The sequence below is a fragment of the Manis pentadactyla genome, chromosome 9 (assembly GCF_030020395.1).
Source record: "Manis pentadactyla isolate mManPen7 chromosome 9, mManPen7.hap1, whole genome shotgun sequence".
In the NCBI taxonomy this organism is placed as follows: domain Eukaryota; kingdom Metazoa; phylum Chordata; class Mammalia; order Pholidota; family Manidae; genus Manis; species Manis pentadactyla.
In genome coordinates this window covers 29,476,980-29,494,700 of record NC_080027.1, presented here as the reverse complement: position 1 = coordinate 29,494,700, position 17,721 = coordinate 29,476,980, and the positions used below count along the sequence as shown (strand labels likewise).

Here is a 17,721-nt window from a genome sequence, read left to right as displayed (position 1 = left end):
ATTGCTCCCACTTTTTTGCTATTGTAATATTTTATAAACAGCCCAATACACAAGACTTTGTGTACCTTTCTGGCTATTTCCTTAGGCTCATTTGTTAGAACAGTTAATGAAATGGTATTATTTCTGTACCAAATTCACATGCTCCCACAGTATATGTTAGTGCCCATTTTGACTTTTGTTATTAGATCCTGTGTGTATTTGTAGATCAGAGGTCAGCAAACTTTTTCTGTAAATAGCTAGATAGTAAAAATTTTAGGCTTTATGGGCCATGCCGTCTCTCTTACATGCACTCAACACTGCAGCTGTAGTGTGAAAGCAATCATAGAGAATATGTAAACAAATGGGCCTGGCTGTTTTCCAATAAAACTTCCATTAAAGTAGGCAGTGGGCCATATTCAGCCCACAAGCTACAATTTGCTTATCCTTGGTGTGAATACTATTGAAAGAAAATAACCCTGAAATTGTTGAAAATTTAGGCCAACCAAATAACTCTCAAAGATCACTAGATAATGAAACAAGTGCTGTGACTGACAATTGAGACAATTCGTAATATACTTGAGCCACCAAAGACTCCAGACACCAAAATTACCAGAAAATATTCAAGAGCCACATTTAACACTGCAAGTCTCCATCCCTGTATACTACCCTTTCCTTGCTTTCAGTCTCCATTTCAGTAATTGAATGCATAATGACTCAGTTGGTTGTGTTTCTCACTGGAATGTAGGTTTTGTGAGAGTGGGTTGTTCTGTTTTGTGTTCTACTTCACTGATGTACCCCAGCACCTACAACAGTGCCTTGCACATCGTAGGTGGTCAATTGTTGAATGAAACACATGATGCAATCACAAAAATGAGCAATCCCTGAGAGACTACCAAAGCTGACCAGGAGAATTTGAGAACTAGAACTTTCAGAAATGAAAAATGTTGAAATTAACTCAGTAGATATAAGATACAACTGAAGAGAGATTAGTGAACTGGAAGAAATGCTAAGAAATTAGACTGTGGCATAGAGGAAAAAGTGGAGAATCTGAGGTGTTAACTGTAAAGGATAAAATGAAGAGGTCTAATGATACATTTAATTGGGTATCTAGGAAAAAAAAGGAATGGAAGGATATTTGAAGAAACACTTGCTATCATATCTACCTGCCCTGTGGACAAGGAGAGGGATGGTGGTTCTGGCATTTTACCAGCGTGGCTCTCCCCACTTCAATTTCAGTCACAGCCACTACTGTGCCAGTCGGCTTTGGTGACTACCAAGCCCAAACCTTCACCCCAATCTGTATCATGTCCTGAGAAAAAGCCTCCACGGTTTATGTCAGGCTGGGCGAAGGACCAGCTGATGGCATATTCTTATAATAGCCTATATCGAGTGAGGCAAGGTGTACAGGACAGCAGTTTTGTTCAAAGGCCACCTGCACCACAACCTGAAGGATAATACGATGTGGAATTCCTTGGGTGGTTTTGTTTCTTGAACAATGGGGACTAAGGATTGACATCTCTACACTGGGTTTATCCAGGGTGGATGCTTGATTTAAACTCCCTTTTCCAGTCACTCACCACCAGTATTCCAGTCCTGAGATGAGCCACAAATTCTCCATTTCATTCCACACCATGGAACCCGTTTTCTTCCTGGATTATGTTTCTTCCAGGTCACTCATCTCTCTTCACCTTCTCCCCTTCTCCCTACACTTGCCCCTGCCACCCACAAAAATAATTGAGAGTCTCAGCATAGGAGATAGGGAAGAAACTGGTAACCATGTTGTGCTCTGGGTAGAGGACCCGAGTCTGGAGAAATCTACAAGGTAGAGAAGATGATTGCTGTTGCAGAGGTAGTAAGTATGATGAAGTATTGGGGCATTTAGAATGGGAAAATAATGGGCTAAGAGGACTGATGGGACTAGGTGTATCTGACTATAGAATATTGGAGAAGGGCTGAATATAGAAATTGAGTGATTTTAAAGTTTTGTTTTTTTTAAAGCAAGTGCCACAGAAGGGCAGAGGTCTAAAGAAATGATGGTCAGTTTGTCCAGGAGTGCTTAAAGAACTAAAATGCTCATTTGAGGCAGAGGGGATAGTCATTCTGCTTAACTGCATCTTAGGCCTGGATGAGATGGCATCTAGGACAGTCCTTTTTACACTTAAAAACTGTACCCCACAGTAAGAAAGAGACTTTAAAATATACCTATCACACACACATATACAATTGAAGCAAAAAATTCCATGAAACAATACTTATGTATGATGTATTCTGAAATATCCTATTTCATATTTTTGAAACTTGGTTGTGACTCACCAAAGCAATTTCACAACCCAATAATCATCTCAACCTATAATTTGAAACACACTGATCTAGGGAAAATGAGACTAGATGACTTTTAGTATGGGGGTTAGGGTTAGGACCCACATTGTCCAAAATAAAAGCACAAGTAAAAAATACTACATGGTCTCTAACCAATAGAACATAGCTCTCTCAAGTTGGTAACTTCCCCTACTTTATCACCTATGAGTTTCCCTTGTGTGATTTGTTGTAGAAAATGACTATCATTTTGGATTGAGCTGGTGGATTTCTAAAAATATTCTTGGTATTTTGTGGTTATGTTCTGATGCAGAACAAGAATTAAGATGACTGAGACTCGTTTCACATTCCGTGCTTCAGTTATCCCAGGCTGATGTGAAATTTTAAAAGTTGGGTTATTTTCAGTTACATTTTGTGCAGTGAGTGAGGGAATGTGTATTTGTGTTTAATTCTAAAATCATTAAATTGTTGGTTGTCATAAAATCATTGTGAGAAACATGTAGTATTGGCCATTATTTGATTTTTTATTTTGATGCAAAATCGTTTTTTTTTTCCAGTATCTGGTTTCCTAGTGTCTGGGGCCTTGCTGATTCAATTTTTCCAGAGACTTCATGACAGTGGATGAGGTATGGATGAGGGACAGATGTAAAACCTTACATTCATTTTTAAGCAACCTACCTGTTTCCAATCTACTGACTTACCCCGGCCTTCTGTGGCTCCTGGTATCTTCTGTTCCTGAGTTTCTCTGGAATTATCCTTCCTTATAGGTACCCGAGTTTGACCTTCTTTTTCTGCTAAGTCCTTTGTCTTTTTTCTAACCACTTAAAATTGATATTTTTATGACTTGGAATTACAGATAATGCCTAGTTCAAAGAAGATGGAGTTTGTACTCGTATTTCTTGTGCTCCTTGTTTTGGAAAGGAAAATTTCCTTACAAAAAAAAATATTTTTGATCTCTTGAAATCAGAATTCAGTGCTCTCATTCTAGAAGTGTGGAAACCAAATGCCTAAAAGGGTGAAATAAATTAACTCATCCCTAGGCTAGTTAATGGAAGAGCTAAACCCAGAATTCAGAATTTCTGATTCCATGGCCAAAACTGAAGTATGGTTTGTTCTTTCTCCATAGAAGCATAAGGTTGAGAGCTGGTAGGTACCTTTTAGTTTCTAGGCCAGTCTCCCCAAATGTTCCATGAATTTCCTTAAAGATGTAAGTGGGGGGGTGGAGCCAACATGGTGGCGTGAGTAGGACAGTGGGAATCTCCTCCCAAAAAACATATATATTTTTGAAAATACAACAAATACAACTAATCCTAAAAGAGAGACCAGAAGACACAGGACAACAGCCAGACTACATCCACACGTGTGAGAGCCCAGCGCCTGATGAAAGGGGTAAGATACAACCCCTGGCCCAGTGGGACCCGAGCACGCTTCCCTCCAGCTCCCAGCGGGAGGGAGAGGGAGCCCAAGACTGCTAAACACCCAGCCCCAACCACCCGCACCAGAGCGCAGACACAGTGCATGCGTGAAGGGCTGGAAACTAGGGAAACGGCAGCAAGACCTCTGAGCGGGTTCCAAAGATGATGCCCCTATGACAAAGAAAAGCGAGTGCTTTTTGAAAGTCTTAAAGGCACAGAGACGCAACAGCCAGACGGAAACAACACAGGTCACAGCCCAGTGGCTGGAAATTACAGGGAAAACTGGGCACACTAACCCCCTGGGCAACAGCTCTGAGACCCCTCATGGAGGTAAACCGCCAAACAGCTCCCCCCATCCATTACCCCTCTGGGCGCTGCGAAAGCAGAGAAGCAGCCTAAGGCAGACCACGCCCACAGAAAGGGAAATTCCTCCATTCCCGGCCGGGCAAGACACAAAGACCCAGTCTACATGCAATTACCCAACACAAGCCACTAGGGGTCGCAGTTGTCCCAGTAAAGAAAGGCCAGTAGCAAGTGAAAAGTTTGGCCCTCCCAGCTGACATTCAATAGAACCTGTCAACATGAAAAGGCAAAAAAATATGATCTAGACAAGACTAACCCAGACAGCTTCGGCATCTGCTACATCTTCCCCTGAGAAGGAACCTGGGGAGATAGATTTAACCAGTCTTCCTGAAAAAGAATTCAAAACAAAAGTCATAACCATGCTGATGGACTTGCAGAGAAATATGCAAGAACTAAGGAAGGAGAATACAGAAATAAAACAAGCTCTGGAAGGACTTCAAAACAGAATGGACGAGATGCAAGAGACCATTAATGGACTAGAAAACAGAACAGGAACGCAGAGAAGCTGATGCAGAGAGAGATAAAAGGATCTCCAGGAATGAAAGAATTCTCACAGAGCTGAGTGACCGACGAAATGGAACAATATCCGCATTATAGGGGTACCAGAAGAAGAAGAAAGAGAAAAAGGGATAGAAAGTGTCTGAAGAAATAATTGCCAAAAACTTCCCCAAACTAGGGGAAGAAATGGCCTCTCAGACCACAGAGGTACAGAGAACTGCCATGACAAGGGATCCAAGGAGGGCAACACCAAGACACATAATAATTAAAATGGCAAAGATCAAAGACAAGGACAAAGTATTAAAGGCAGCCAGAGAGAGAAAAAAAAGGTTACCTACAAAGGAAAACCCATCAGGCTATCATCAGACTTCTCAACTGAAACCCTACAGGCCAGAAGAGAATGGCATGATATACTTAATGCAATGAAACAGAAGGGCCTCGAACCAAGACTACTATATCCAGCACGAATATCATTTAAATATGAAGGAGGGATGAAACAATTCCCAGACAAGCAAAAGTTGAGGGAATTTGCCACCCACAAACCACCTCTACAGGTCATCCTACAGGGACTGCTCTAGATGGGAGCACTCCTAAAAAGAGCACAGAACAAAACACCCAACATATGAAGAAGGGAGGAGGAGGAATAAGAAGGGAGAGAAATAAAGAATCATCAGACCGTGTTTATAATAGCTCAAGAAGCGAGTTAAGTTACAGAGTAAGATAGTAAAGAAGCTAACCCTGAACCTTTGGTAACCACAAACTTAAAGCCTGCAATGGCAATAAGTACATACCTTTCAATAATCACCCTAAATGTAAATGGCCTGAATGCACCAATCAAAAGACACAGAGTAATAGAATGGATAAAAAAGCAAGATCCATCCATATGCTGCTTACAAGAAACTCACCTCAAACCCAAAGACATGCACAGACTTAAAGTCAAGGGATGGAAAAGAGTTATTTCATGCAAACAACAGAGAGAAGAAAGCAGGTGTTGCAATTCTGGTATCAGACAAAACAGACTTCAAAATAAAGTAACAAAAGACAAAGAAGGACATTACATAATGATAATGGGCTCAGTCCAACAGAGGATATAACCATTATAAATATATATGCACCCAATACAGGAGCACCAACATACTTGAAATAAATACTAACAGAACTAAAGGAGGAAATAGAATGCAATGCATTCATTCTAGGAGACTTCAACACACCACTCACTCCAAAGGACAGATCCACCAGACATAAAATAAGTAAGGACACAGAGGCACTGAACAACACACTAGAACAGATGGACGTAATAGATATCTACAGAAATCTACATTCAAAAGCAACAGGATACACATTCTTCTCAAGTGCACATGGAACATTCTCCAGAATAGACCACATACTAGGCCACAAAAAGAGCCTCAGTAAATTCCAAAAGATTGAAATCCTACCAACCAACTTTTCAGACCACAAAGGCATAAAACTAGAAATAAACTGTACAAAGAAAGCAAAAAGGCTCACAAACACATGGCGGCTTAACAACACGCTCCTAAATAATCAATGGATCAATGACCAAATATAAATGGAGATCCAGCAATATATGGAAACAAACGATGACAACAACACAAAGCCCCAACTACTGTGGGACACAGCAAAAGCTATCTTAAGAGGAAAGTATATAGCAATCCAGGCATATTTAAAAAAGGAAGAACAATCCCAAATGAATGGTCTAATGTCACAATTACGGAAATTGGAAAAAGAAGAACAAATGAGGCCTAAGGTCAGCAGAAGGAGGGACATAATAAAGATCAGAGAAGAAATAAATAAAATTGAGAAGAATAAAACAATAGCAAAAATCAATGAAACCAAGAGCTGGTTCTTCGAGAAAATAAACAAAATAGATAAGCCTCTAGCCAGACTTATTAAGAGGAAAAGAGAGTCAACACAAATCAACAGTATCAGAAACGAGAAAGGAAAAATCACGACGGACCCCACAGAAATACAAAGAATTATTAGAGACTACTATGAAAACCTATATGCTAACAAGCTGGGAAACCTAGGAGAAATGGACAACTTCCTAGAAAAATACAACCTTCCAAGACTGACCCAGAAAGAAACAGAAAATCTAAACAGACCAATTACCAGCAACGAAATTGAAGCGGTAATCAAAAAACTACCAAAGAACAAAACCCCCGGGCCAGATGGATTTACCTCGGAATTTTATCAGACATACAGGGAAGACATAATACCCATTCTCCTTAAAGTTTTCCAAAAAATAGAGGAGGAGGGGATACTCCCAAACTCATTCTATGAAGCCAACATCACCCTAATACCAAAACCAGGCAAAGACCCCACCAAAAAAGAAAACTACAGACCAATATCCCTGATGAATGTAGATGCAAAAATACTCAACAAAATATTAGCAAACCGAATTCAAAAATACATCAAAAGGATCGTACACCATGACCAAGTGGGATTCATCCCAAGGATGCAAGGATGGTACAACATTCAAAAGTCCATCAACATCATCCACCACATCAACAAAAAGAAAGACAAAAACCACATGATCATCTCCATAGATGCTGAAAAAGCATTTGACAAAGTTCAACATCCATTCATGATAAAAACTCTCAGCAAAATGGGAATAGAGGGCAAGTACCTCAACATAATAAAGGCCATCTATGAAAAACCCACAGCCAACACTATATTGAACAGCGAGAAGCTGAAAGCATTTCTTCTGAGATCAGGAACTAGACAGGGATGCCCACTCTCTCCACTGTTATTTAACACAGTACTGGAGGTCCTAGCCACGGCAATCAGACAAAACAAAGAAATATAAGGAATCCAGATTGGTAAAGAAGAAGTTAAACTGTCACTATTTGCAGATGACATGATACTGTACATAATAAACCCTAAAGACTCCACCCCAAAACTACTAGAACTGATATCGGAATACAGCAAAGTTGCAGGATACAAAATCAACACACAGAAATCTGTGGCTTTCCTATACACTAACAATGAACCAATAGAAAGAGAAATCAGGAAAACAACTCCATTCACAATTGCATCAAAAAAAAATAAAATAGGAATAAACCTAACCAAAGAAGTGAAAGACTTATACTCTGAAAACTACAAGTCACTCTTAAGAGAAATTAAAGGGAACACTAACAGATGGAAATGCATCCCATGCTCGTGGCTAGGAAGAATTAATATCGTCAAAATGGCCATCCTGCCCAAAGCAATATACAGATTTGATGCAATCCCTATGAAACTACCAGCAACATTCTTCAATGAATTGGAACAAATAATTAAAAAATTCATATGGAACCACCAAAGACCCCGAATAGCCAAAGCAATCCTGAGAAAGAAGAATAAAGTAGGGGGGATCTCATTCCCCAACTTCAAGCTCTACTATAAAGCCATAGTAATCAAGACAATTTGGTACTGGCACAAGAGCAGAGCGACAGAACAATGGAACAGACTAGAGAATCCAGACATTAACCCAGACATATGTGGTCAATTAATGTTTGATAAAGGAGCCATGGACATACAATGGCGAAATGACAGTCTCTTCAACAGATGGTGCTGGCAAAACTGGACAGCTACATGTAGGAAAATGAAACTGGACCATTGTCTAACCCCATATACAAAAGTAAACTCCAAATGGATCAAAGACCTGAATGTAAGTCATGAAACCATTAAACTCTTGGAAGAAAACATAGGCAAAAACCTCTTAGACATAAACATGAGTGACCTCTTCTTGAACATATCTCCCCGGGCAAGGAAAACAACAGCAAAAATGAACAAGTGGGACTATATTAAGCTGAAAAGCTTCTGTACAGCAAAAGACACCATCAATAGAACAAAAAGGAACCCTACAGTATGGGAGAATATATTTGAAAATGACAGATCCGATAAAGGCTTGACGTCCAGAATATATAAAGAGCTCACACGCCTCAACAAACAAAAAACAAATAACCCAATTAAAAAATGGGCAGAGGAACTGAACAGACAGTTCTCCAAAACAGAAATACAGATGGCCAACAGACACATGTAAAGATGCTCTACATCGCTAATTATCAGAGAAATGCAAATTAAAACTACAATGAGGTATCACCTCACACCAGTAAGGATGGCTGCCATCCAAAAGACAAACAACAACAAATGTTGGCGAGGCTGTGGAGAAAGGGGAACCCTCCTACACTGCTGGTGGGAATGTAAGTTAGTTCAACCATTGTGGAAAGCAGTATGGAGGTGCATCAAAATGCTCAAAACAGACTTACCATTTGACCCAGGAATTCCACTCCTAGGAATTTACCCTAAGAATGCAACAATCAAGTTTGAGAAAGACAGATGCACCCCTATGTTTATCGCAGCACTATTTACAATAGCCAAGAATTGGAAGCAACCTAAATGTCCCTCGATAGATGAATGGATAAAGAAGATGTGGTACATAAACAAAATGGAATACTACTCAGCCATAAGAAAAGGGCAAATCCTACCATTTGCAGCAACATGGATGGAGCTGGAGGGTATTATGCTCAGTGAAATAAGCCAAGTGGAGAAAGAGGAATACCAAATGATTTCACTCATCTGTGGAGTATAAGAACAAAGGAAAAACTGAAGGAACAAAACAGCAGCAGAATCACAGAACTCAAGAATGGACTAACAGGTACCAAAGGGAAAGGGACAGGGGAGGATGGGTGGGTAGGGAGGGATAAGGGGGGGGAGAAGTAGGTGGGTATTAAGATTAGCATGCATGGGGGGGGTAGGAGAAAAGGGAGGGCTGTACAACACAGAGAAGGCAAGTAGTGATTCTACAACATTTGCAATGCTGATGGACAGTGACTGTAAAGGGGTTTATAGGGGGGACCTGGTATAGGGGAGAGCCTAGTAAACATAATAGTAGTCATGTAAGTGTAGATTAATGATAACAAAAAAAAAAGAAAGAAAGAAAAGGGGGATTACTCCCTGATAGGATAAAACTAACTGTAAATCAACGATTAATGCATGCTTTAAATATCCTTAATTTTGATCACTTAAAGGGTGTCAGATGATCGGCTATGGAGGTATATTTTTCTGATAATATTCCTTTCTCTTAAAAAAAAAAAAGTTCCTGTTTGGTGACCTCCAATGAGTTCTACACAAGGGTATAAAGGGCATATCAAAGTGTGGGCAAAGGGTCTGTTTGTGTTTATACAGAGGATTAAAGCCTAATTTGGCTACCCCGAAAATGAACTAAGATACGATATGAAAAAGAATTTCCAACATCAGCGCTCTCTGGAAGACTTATACCAGAAGATGATCATCAAAAAACCTCAACAAAATCCAGGCACTGCTACAGCTGTAGCTTCATTCATCCCACCAGTTCCTGGACTTGCCATGGGAATGAAGAAGGAGATATCTAAGCTGGCCTGTGCATACAGTAAAACAACAAATTTGACTGTATCTATACTGTTGGAACTCAACCAAGAATTAGGAGAAGTGCAAATTGTAGCGCTCCAAAATCTTACAACTACAGACTATCGACTGTTAAAAGAACATATGGGATGTGAACAGTCCCCAGGAATGGGTTGTTTTAATTTGTCTGATTTCTCTCAGACTGTTCAAGTTCAGTTGGACAATACCCACCATATCATAAATAAGTTTTCACAAATGCCTAAGGTGCCTAACTGGTTTTCTTGGTTTCACTGGAGATGGCTGGTAATTATAGGTCTGCTTTGGTTATGTAACTGTACTCCTATTATGTTAATGTGTGTGCGCAATTTAAGTAGTAGTTTAAAACCTCTACATGCTGAAGTTACTCTACAAGAAGATATGTCAAAGAAATAATCAATCTTCCCAGGTTTTCTTCCGCCTGCTACTTCTATAGCTTTTCTTCTTCCTTCCTAATTACAACCCTTAAACAGAATTCGTGCCTCATATCGATTTTACCAAGTATCATAATTCTTCCAAGTGGTAAAGATACCTCAAGACAAATGCTGGGCATAGAAGCCACAGGGCATAAATATGCAAAGAAGTAAAAAGCTAACCTTTTCAAACAATAAGGCTTCTCTCTCACTTACCAACTTTACATTTCCCTGTATGGCCCCGGAAGATGACTGGTTAGCCAGAGACGGGTAAGATTCCTCAAGGGAGGAACAACCTAAGACAGGCACAGTCGCAGGGGGGCCATCAGGTGAGAAATTGGGGATCAACAGAGGGTGGCTTAGAACCTCACCCCCCCTGTTCTGAGAGAAATCTTCTGCATTGTGGATGTTTTATTGCCCTTGTCTAGCTTGGATTAACACATAGTCTACAGGCACACACCTGATCATCTACATTTGCTCTCTTACAACACTAAACTATGTTTTCTACCTTTATCTTGTATCTACCTACCACTTCAGCATTTTATTAAAAATAATAATAATAAAGAGAGAAATGTGGTATCCACATATAAATCAAGTATAAAAATCAAACGAATATTCATATTTGAACTGATTGTTTATAGTTCATAATGCATGAGCAAAACCGAAAGTTTCTGTGATAACTGCCCTTGTACTGTTCACCATGTAACTTATTCACTATGTAAGAATTTGTTCTCCATGTAAGAACTTGTTCGTTATGCTTCAGAAGATGGGAGACTGGCAAAAATTAGGCTTGGGGTGGATTAATGATTGTGCATTGAGCATTGACTCCCTTATATAGAATTTTATTGTTAACAACCATTTGATCAATAAATATGAGAGATGCCCTCTCAAAAAAACAAGCAAACAAAAGAAAAGTACACACTTCCAATTGTAAAATAAATAACTGGGATGTAATGTATAGCATAAGGAATATAGTTAAAATATTGTAACAACTTTCTATGGTGATAGCTGGTAGCTCGAATTATCATGTATATAAATGTTGAATCACTGTGTTGTACACCTGAAACTAATGTAATACTGTGTGTCAACTACCCTTCAATAAAAAATAATTATCTACAAAAAAAATGATGTAAGTGGATTTCAGCATTGTTTAAAATAGCAGTATTTTAATGGGAGAATTCACTGTCCCATATCTATTCTTATTTCAGAGAGTTCTGATTATTTGACAGATTTTTTTTCCTTTGAATCTTTCCCCCATTTTTACCTCAAGCCTTTCTTACTTCCTTACATTGTATCTAGTTCTGCCTTCATCAGTTACAAAGAACTGTTGTATGTAGACATATAGTTTGGTGAATAGAAGTTTATCTTTCGTAGTCTGAATAAAGGATACTAAACTTACTGTTTCTAATTCTTTGTCCAACCTAGAAGTAGAGTTTCTCAGAAAAATGGAGAAAAACCTCAAGTCCCACATAACAAAGATTGGGACAATTAATGGACAGCAATGTGGTTTATTCTTAAAATGTTTAGAAGCTAGCCAGCTCTCAATCCACTAAGAGTGCTGTTTAAGAGAGGAATGACTATCAGGTAGGTCATGGAAAGATTCCTGAAGAAAATATTAGAGCCAATTGGATGTGTAAGAAATTACCAGGTGAGTATTACAGGCACATAGAACAAGTTGCATATGCACAGAAAGGTTCCAACATATGGGTTGCTTAGAGAGGCCAATGTATGGTTAGGGTATATAATTCTAGGAAGAAACCTGGTCTTCATCCCATATTTTTACTTTACTGTTACACTACTACCACATTCATAAGACTTCTGACATGAGATATATGGGTTTTTTCCCCACACCAATCAATTCTGTGACACCAGCTGGGCGTCCTAACAATTTATCTCAATCCTGAAACAACCTAGAGATAGCATCAGATCCCACAGGTTAAGGTTTCAGTCTCCCAAGACTGCCTCCCACTTCAGATGCCCATTGCAAGTAGTAGGTTCTCAGGTTACCCAAAACTTCTGATTTAGCTACAAATTGGAGGTTCCCATGACCCTTTTTGCCTTGGATTCAATTATTTGCTAGAACAGCTCTTAGAACTCAGGGTAATGCTCATGTTTACCAGTTTATTAAAGGATGTAGACAGACAGCTAGATGAAGAGATGCAGAGGGTGAAGCCTGGCCCAAGCATGGAGTTTCTGCTCTCATGCAGTTGAGGTGCATCACACTCCACACTGTTGGGCTTTAACGAAGGCTTTCCATTTCCAGCCCCTGTGTGTGTGTCCTCTCTGGACAATGTGATAGAGGTTTGGCACGGGGAGGGGCTGGTGCTGAAAATTCTAAGCTTCTAATCATGGCTTAGTTTTTCTGATGACCAGCACCCATCCAGGAGCCCTCCCAGAGTCACCTCATTAGAACAAAAGATGCTCCTATCACTTAGGAATTTACAAAGATTTCAGGAGCCCTGTGTCAGTCACTGGGGTCAAAGGCAAGCCAATATAAGTCTTGTTATTTCACAGGGTAAAAAGACAGAAAATTAGTCATTGAATAAAGGTAATCTAACCGCTAACATTTTATTAAACTACATTCTGGTTACTATTTAGTACTTTACATGTAAGAACCTTCATAATAACCTTATGCTGTAGATCCTATTATTAGCCCATTTTACAGATGGGGAAAAGGACACATGGGAGTGTTAGGTTAACTAGCCTAAGATTATATAGCTAATAAATGACAGAGATGGGCTCTGAACCCAGACAATTCATAAAGTGGTCTCATCATGAATGGTCTTTTAATTCTGAAGGCCCTAGGACTTCTTAGGTAGAAAGGAGACATTGGTACAAAGATCCTTCTCTGTTTCATCTTGGCTCATCTGTGGCTTGGCTATGTGTGTGGTAAGTAGGTGCTCTGAGTTTATGGAGCTAGAGTGGAGGCCAGCGGATTCCTCCAAAGATTTCCATACATGAATTGGGGTTGGAAGGACAAACCTGCTGATGGCTGCTAGACTAAGCTCAGGTATTTCAAGTTGGGCAGAGACCCTAGGGGAGGAGATATCCTACCTAAGAGGAAGGGAATTGAAGTTGTGAAGGGGAGAATGAATATTGGTGGTAATTAGTACGGATGCCAGTTCTTTTGGCCATTGTTTTTTATTTCCTATATATCTTTTCTTCAAATGCATATAGAAAGAAAAACATTTTACAATAATGCCCCCATTAAGCACTGCTAGGCTGTAAATGTTTTCTTATGTTAATTCACTTAACCATCTCAGCACCATAGGAATAGGCACGATTATTATTTTACAAATAGGGACATTAAAGCACAAAGATAACTTGCTTATAGTTTCACAGCAAATGAAGCTAAGTGAAACTGTTAAGGACTACAGTCAAGTTGTCAATAATAAGTACAAAACAGTAGTTTAAAATGAGTACTTCTAGTTCCTGTGTGGTGGTCTCCAATAGGTTCTTCACAATGGTATAAAGGTCATATCAAAGTGTGGGCAAAGGGTTTATTTATGTTTATACAGAGGATCAAAGCCTAATTTGGCCACCCAGAAAACGAATTAAGATACGATATGAAGAAGAACTTCCAACATGAACATCCTCTGGAAGAGTCATTCCAGAAGATGATCATCAAAAAACTTCAACAAAGATTCTGGCACTGTTGCAGTTGTAGCTGCATTCATCCCACCAGTTCCTGGACTTGCCATGGGAATGAAGAAGGAGATATCTAAGCTGGCCTGTGCATACAGTAAAACAACAAATTTGACTGGATCTATATTGTCGGAACTCAACCAAGAATTAGGAGAAGTGCAAGTTGCAGTGCTCCAAAATCGTGCCACTATAGACTATCTACTGTTAAAAGAACATATGGGATGTGAACAGTTCCCAGGAATATGTTGTTTTAATTTGTCTGATTTTTCTAAAACTATTCAAATTCAGTTAGACAATATCCATCATATTATTGATAAGTTTTCACAAATGCCTAGGGTACCTAACTGGTTTTCTTGGCTTCACTGGATATGGCTAGTAATTGTAGGTCTGCTTTTGTTATGTATCTGTATTCCTATTCTGTTAATGTGTGTACACAATTTAATTAGTAGTTTGTTAAAACCTATACATGCTTATGTTACTCTACAAGAAGTTATGTCAAAGAAATAATCAATCTTCCCATGTTTTCTTCCATCTGCTACTTCTATAGCTTTTCTTCTTCCTTCCTAATTACAACCCTTTAGTAGAATTCGTGCCTCATATAAAAAATTACCGAGTATCATAATTCTTCCAAGTGGTAAAGATACCTCAAGACAAATGCTGGGCATAGAAGCCACAGGGCATAAATCTGCAAAGAAGTAAAAAGCTAACCTTTTCAAAGAATATTGCTTCTCTCTCACTTACCAACTTTACATTTCCCTGTATGGCCCCGGAAGATGGCTGGTTAGCCAGAGATGGGTAAGATTCCTCAAAGGAGGAACAACCTAAGACAGGCACAGTCGCAGGGGGGCCATCAGGTGAGAAGTGGGGGATCAACAGAGGTGAGGCTTAGAACTTCATCCCCCCTGTTTTGAGAGAAATCTTCTGCATCCGTGGTTGTTTTGTTGCCCTTGTCTAGCTTGGATCAATACTTAGTCTATAGGCACAGACCTGATCATCTACATTTGCCCTCTTACAGCACTAAATTATGTTTTCTACCTTTATCTTGCATCTACCTACCACTTCAGCATTTTATTAAAAAAAATAAGGGAGAAATGTGGGATTCACATATAAATCAAGTATAAAAATCAAATGAATAATCATATCTGATTGTTTATAGTTCATGATGCGTGATCAAAACCGAAAGTTTCTGTGATATGACTGCCCTTGCACTGTTCACCATGTAAGAACTTATTCACTATGTAAGAATTTGTTCTTTATGCTTCAGAAGATTGGAGACTGTTGAGAATTAGGCTTGGGGTTAATTAATGATTGTGCATTGAGTCCCCTATACAGAATTTTATTGTTGTTAACAACCATTTGATCAATAAATATGAGAGATGCCCTCCCAAAAAAAAAAAAAAATGAGTACTTCCGAGCCAGAGTGTAGCAGAAAGAACCCCTGATCTGGATCAGGTTTTGGGATTCGGCCTCCTACACTTGGTGCAGTGTAAAGATTTGGGGCTGGTCGCTCTGGGCAATTTCTTCTCCTACAAGATGGAGATACTAATATTTACCTCATTAGGGATTTTGTAAGGATGTAGTGAAGTGATCACTGTAAAAGCGCACTGCAATCTCTAAAACGCTACACAAACGAGATTGACATCTGTCCCCGGGCAGGATTCAAAGTCTAGGATGCATACTCTGACTCCCGATAGGCCGGTCCCCTGGCTTGCTTCCTGGAAACCAGCGCAGGGCCTTCTGGGACTTGTAGTCCGGCCCTGCCTCTTGCCCGGCTTTCTCAGGGCGACGTTTGGGAAATGCCTGTGATTGCGTCGGCCCCGGAAGTACTTGTCCTTCAGAAACGGGCTAGTTAGGAAGGGGGGTCAGAGGTCACGGGGTTAGAAGGCGTTCCTGCCGCTGGGCAAGTTGCTTTGTAGTGGAGGGGCAGGCTCTCTCCTGCATGTTCTGGAAGGTTCTTGGGCTCGGCTAAGGCAGTAGTCCCAGGATTTCTAGTTGCCGGCTGCGAGTTCCTGCCGGCTGAGCGGAGCCGCCGCCGCCATGTTTGGCTGCCTGGTGGCGGGGAGGCTGGTGAGGACGGGACAGGGTGGTACCAGGAAGGGGGCAGGACACCCAGGGCGAAGCCCTGGCAAGGGGAGGGCGCACCTTGCCGGGGATGCGGGGAAACCCCTTAGGTCTACTCTCTGGCAGAGAGTGTGAGGATGGAGAGTGGGACGCCGGCGTGTTCCTTCTCCTTTGCCCCCAGCTCTGCTCAGAATCATTTGACTAGTAGTCACGACTTTAACTGCCATTTATCCAGTGGGCTTTGTATACCAGGCAGTGCACGGTTTTTCTCCATATCTCATCCTTTCAGCTTTCTGTGTAGCGCTTATTTGACAGCTTTAGCCTCCTGACTCGTGAGATGGTCATTATTCCTATTTTGCAGTTGAGTTTAGGTTCAATCTGCAGTATAAATACTCACCTAAACTCATTGAGTGAGAGGCAACCAGGCGTTTGAATTTAGTCTGTAACACCGTTTCTTAAAGATTAAGGTGGGTGATGTCTATCTACTGGGTCCTTTTGGAAAGGACCCTATTGAAAACGTACTTACCGTAATTGGAAGTTGGTTGATAGAAGAAACGACTGAAATTTAAATGACCCATAGTTTAGATGACTCTAGAAGGATGTGAGTAGCGAAAATCCTTGTTGGTCGAAAGAGATGACCTACTTTGCTAGATTATTAGAATTAAATGAGATCAGCACCTGAAATTATTACGGAATAATCTGGAGGGCGAAGCTTGGTTGCCCCTTTAGAAACCACCCAGAAATCCGTTTCAGACCTGACTCCTTTCACCTAGTTCTTTTTCTTTTATTCTCCCTGCTTTGTTAAATGTTGCAACCCCTTCGCTGAAGCGTTTTTAAGTTTTTCATTAACTTTTGATAATGTGTACTGTACACAGTTATAAGGAACCACAAAGATAAATTAGAGACGACTAGCTTCAGAAAGTTTATTGTCTGTGTCTTGAATGATTGGGAGGCTCCTTTTGGTGACGTTGGTAATTGATAATACTGGTGGGGTAATTTTGGATTGACCTTACTTTTGATAGGAAAGATGAAAGGACCATCTTGGGATGAGTGTGGAACTCCAATGAGTTGAGTGTCATTAATGACTGACATTTAAAATGTGTGTGTCACTATTGAATGATATTTAAAATGTGTGTGTGTGTATTAAAGAATAAAAAGGCCATATGGAATCCAAGTATCTCTCGTGTTGTCAACTAATTTGGAAGGAAATATGGTTAGAGCGATACCTGTGTCTGTTTAACAGCCACTGTATATACAGTAGAGGTTCCTTCAAGGCAAGATTTTTTTGGGGGTGTTAGACTTTTTGAATTAGGACTTGTTAATCAAAATGAAGGGCAAATAGACCTAGTGACATCTCAAAACTAAATTATTCTTTTACTAGAAAAATCTACTTATCTGAAGTTATGAACTCAGTTTTCATTCCTTGAAAAACATTTTTTTAATTAAAATGGTACCATTTTTCCTAAGGTCAAGTCTAATGCCTGGCACAGAGTTGGCGTTTAAAAAAGTATTTATTTTACCTGGTGGCTATTTCAAGACTTGCAAATTCCATAATGTTATATGCCTCTTAAGATTATGTGCATGCCCAAAACTGGTGAAATTAAATGTAA

At 39.9% G+C, this 17,721-nt stretch overlaps 1 protein-coding gene across 1 annotated transcript in view; it reads left to right on the top strand.

Annotated features, from left to right (window-relative positions):
* The first annotated feature begins 15,926 nt into the window (after positions 1–15,926).
* Positions 15,927–17,721, top strand: part of HIKESHI (heat shock protein nuclear import factor hikeshi) — a 34,235-nt gene continuing 32,440 nt past the window's right edge. The window contains exon 1 of the mRNA XM_036906983.2: positions 15,927–16,117. Coding sequence (XP_036762878.1) covers positions 16,088–16,117 — 30 coding nt within the window. The 5' untranslated portion in view covers positions 15,927–16,087. The remainder of the gene's footprint in view (positions 16,118–17,721) is intronic.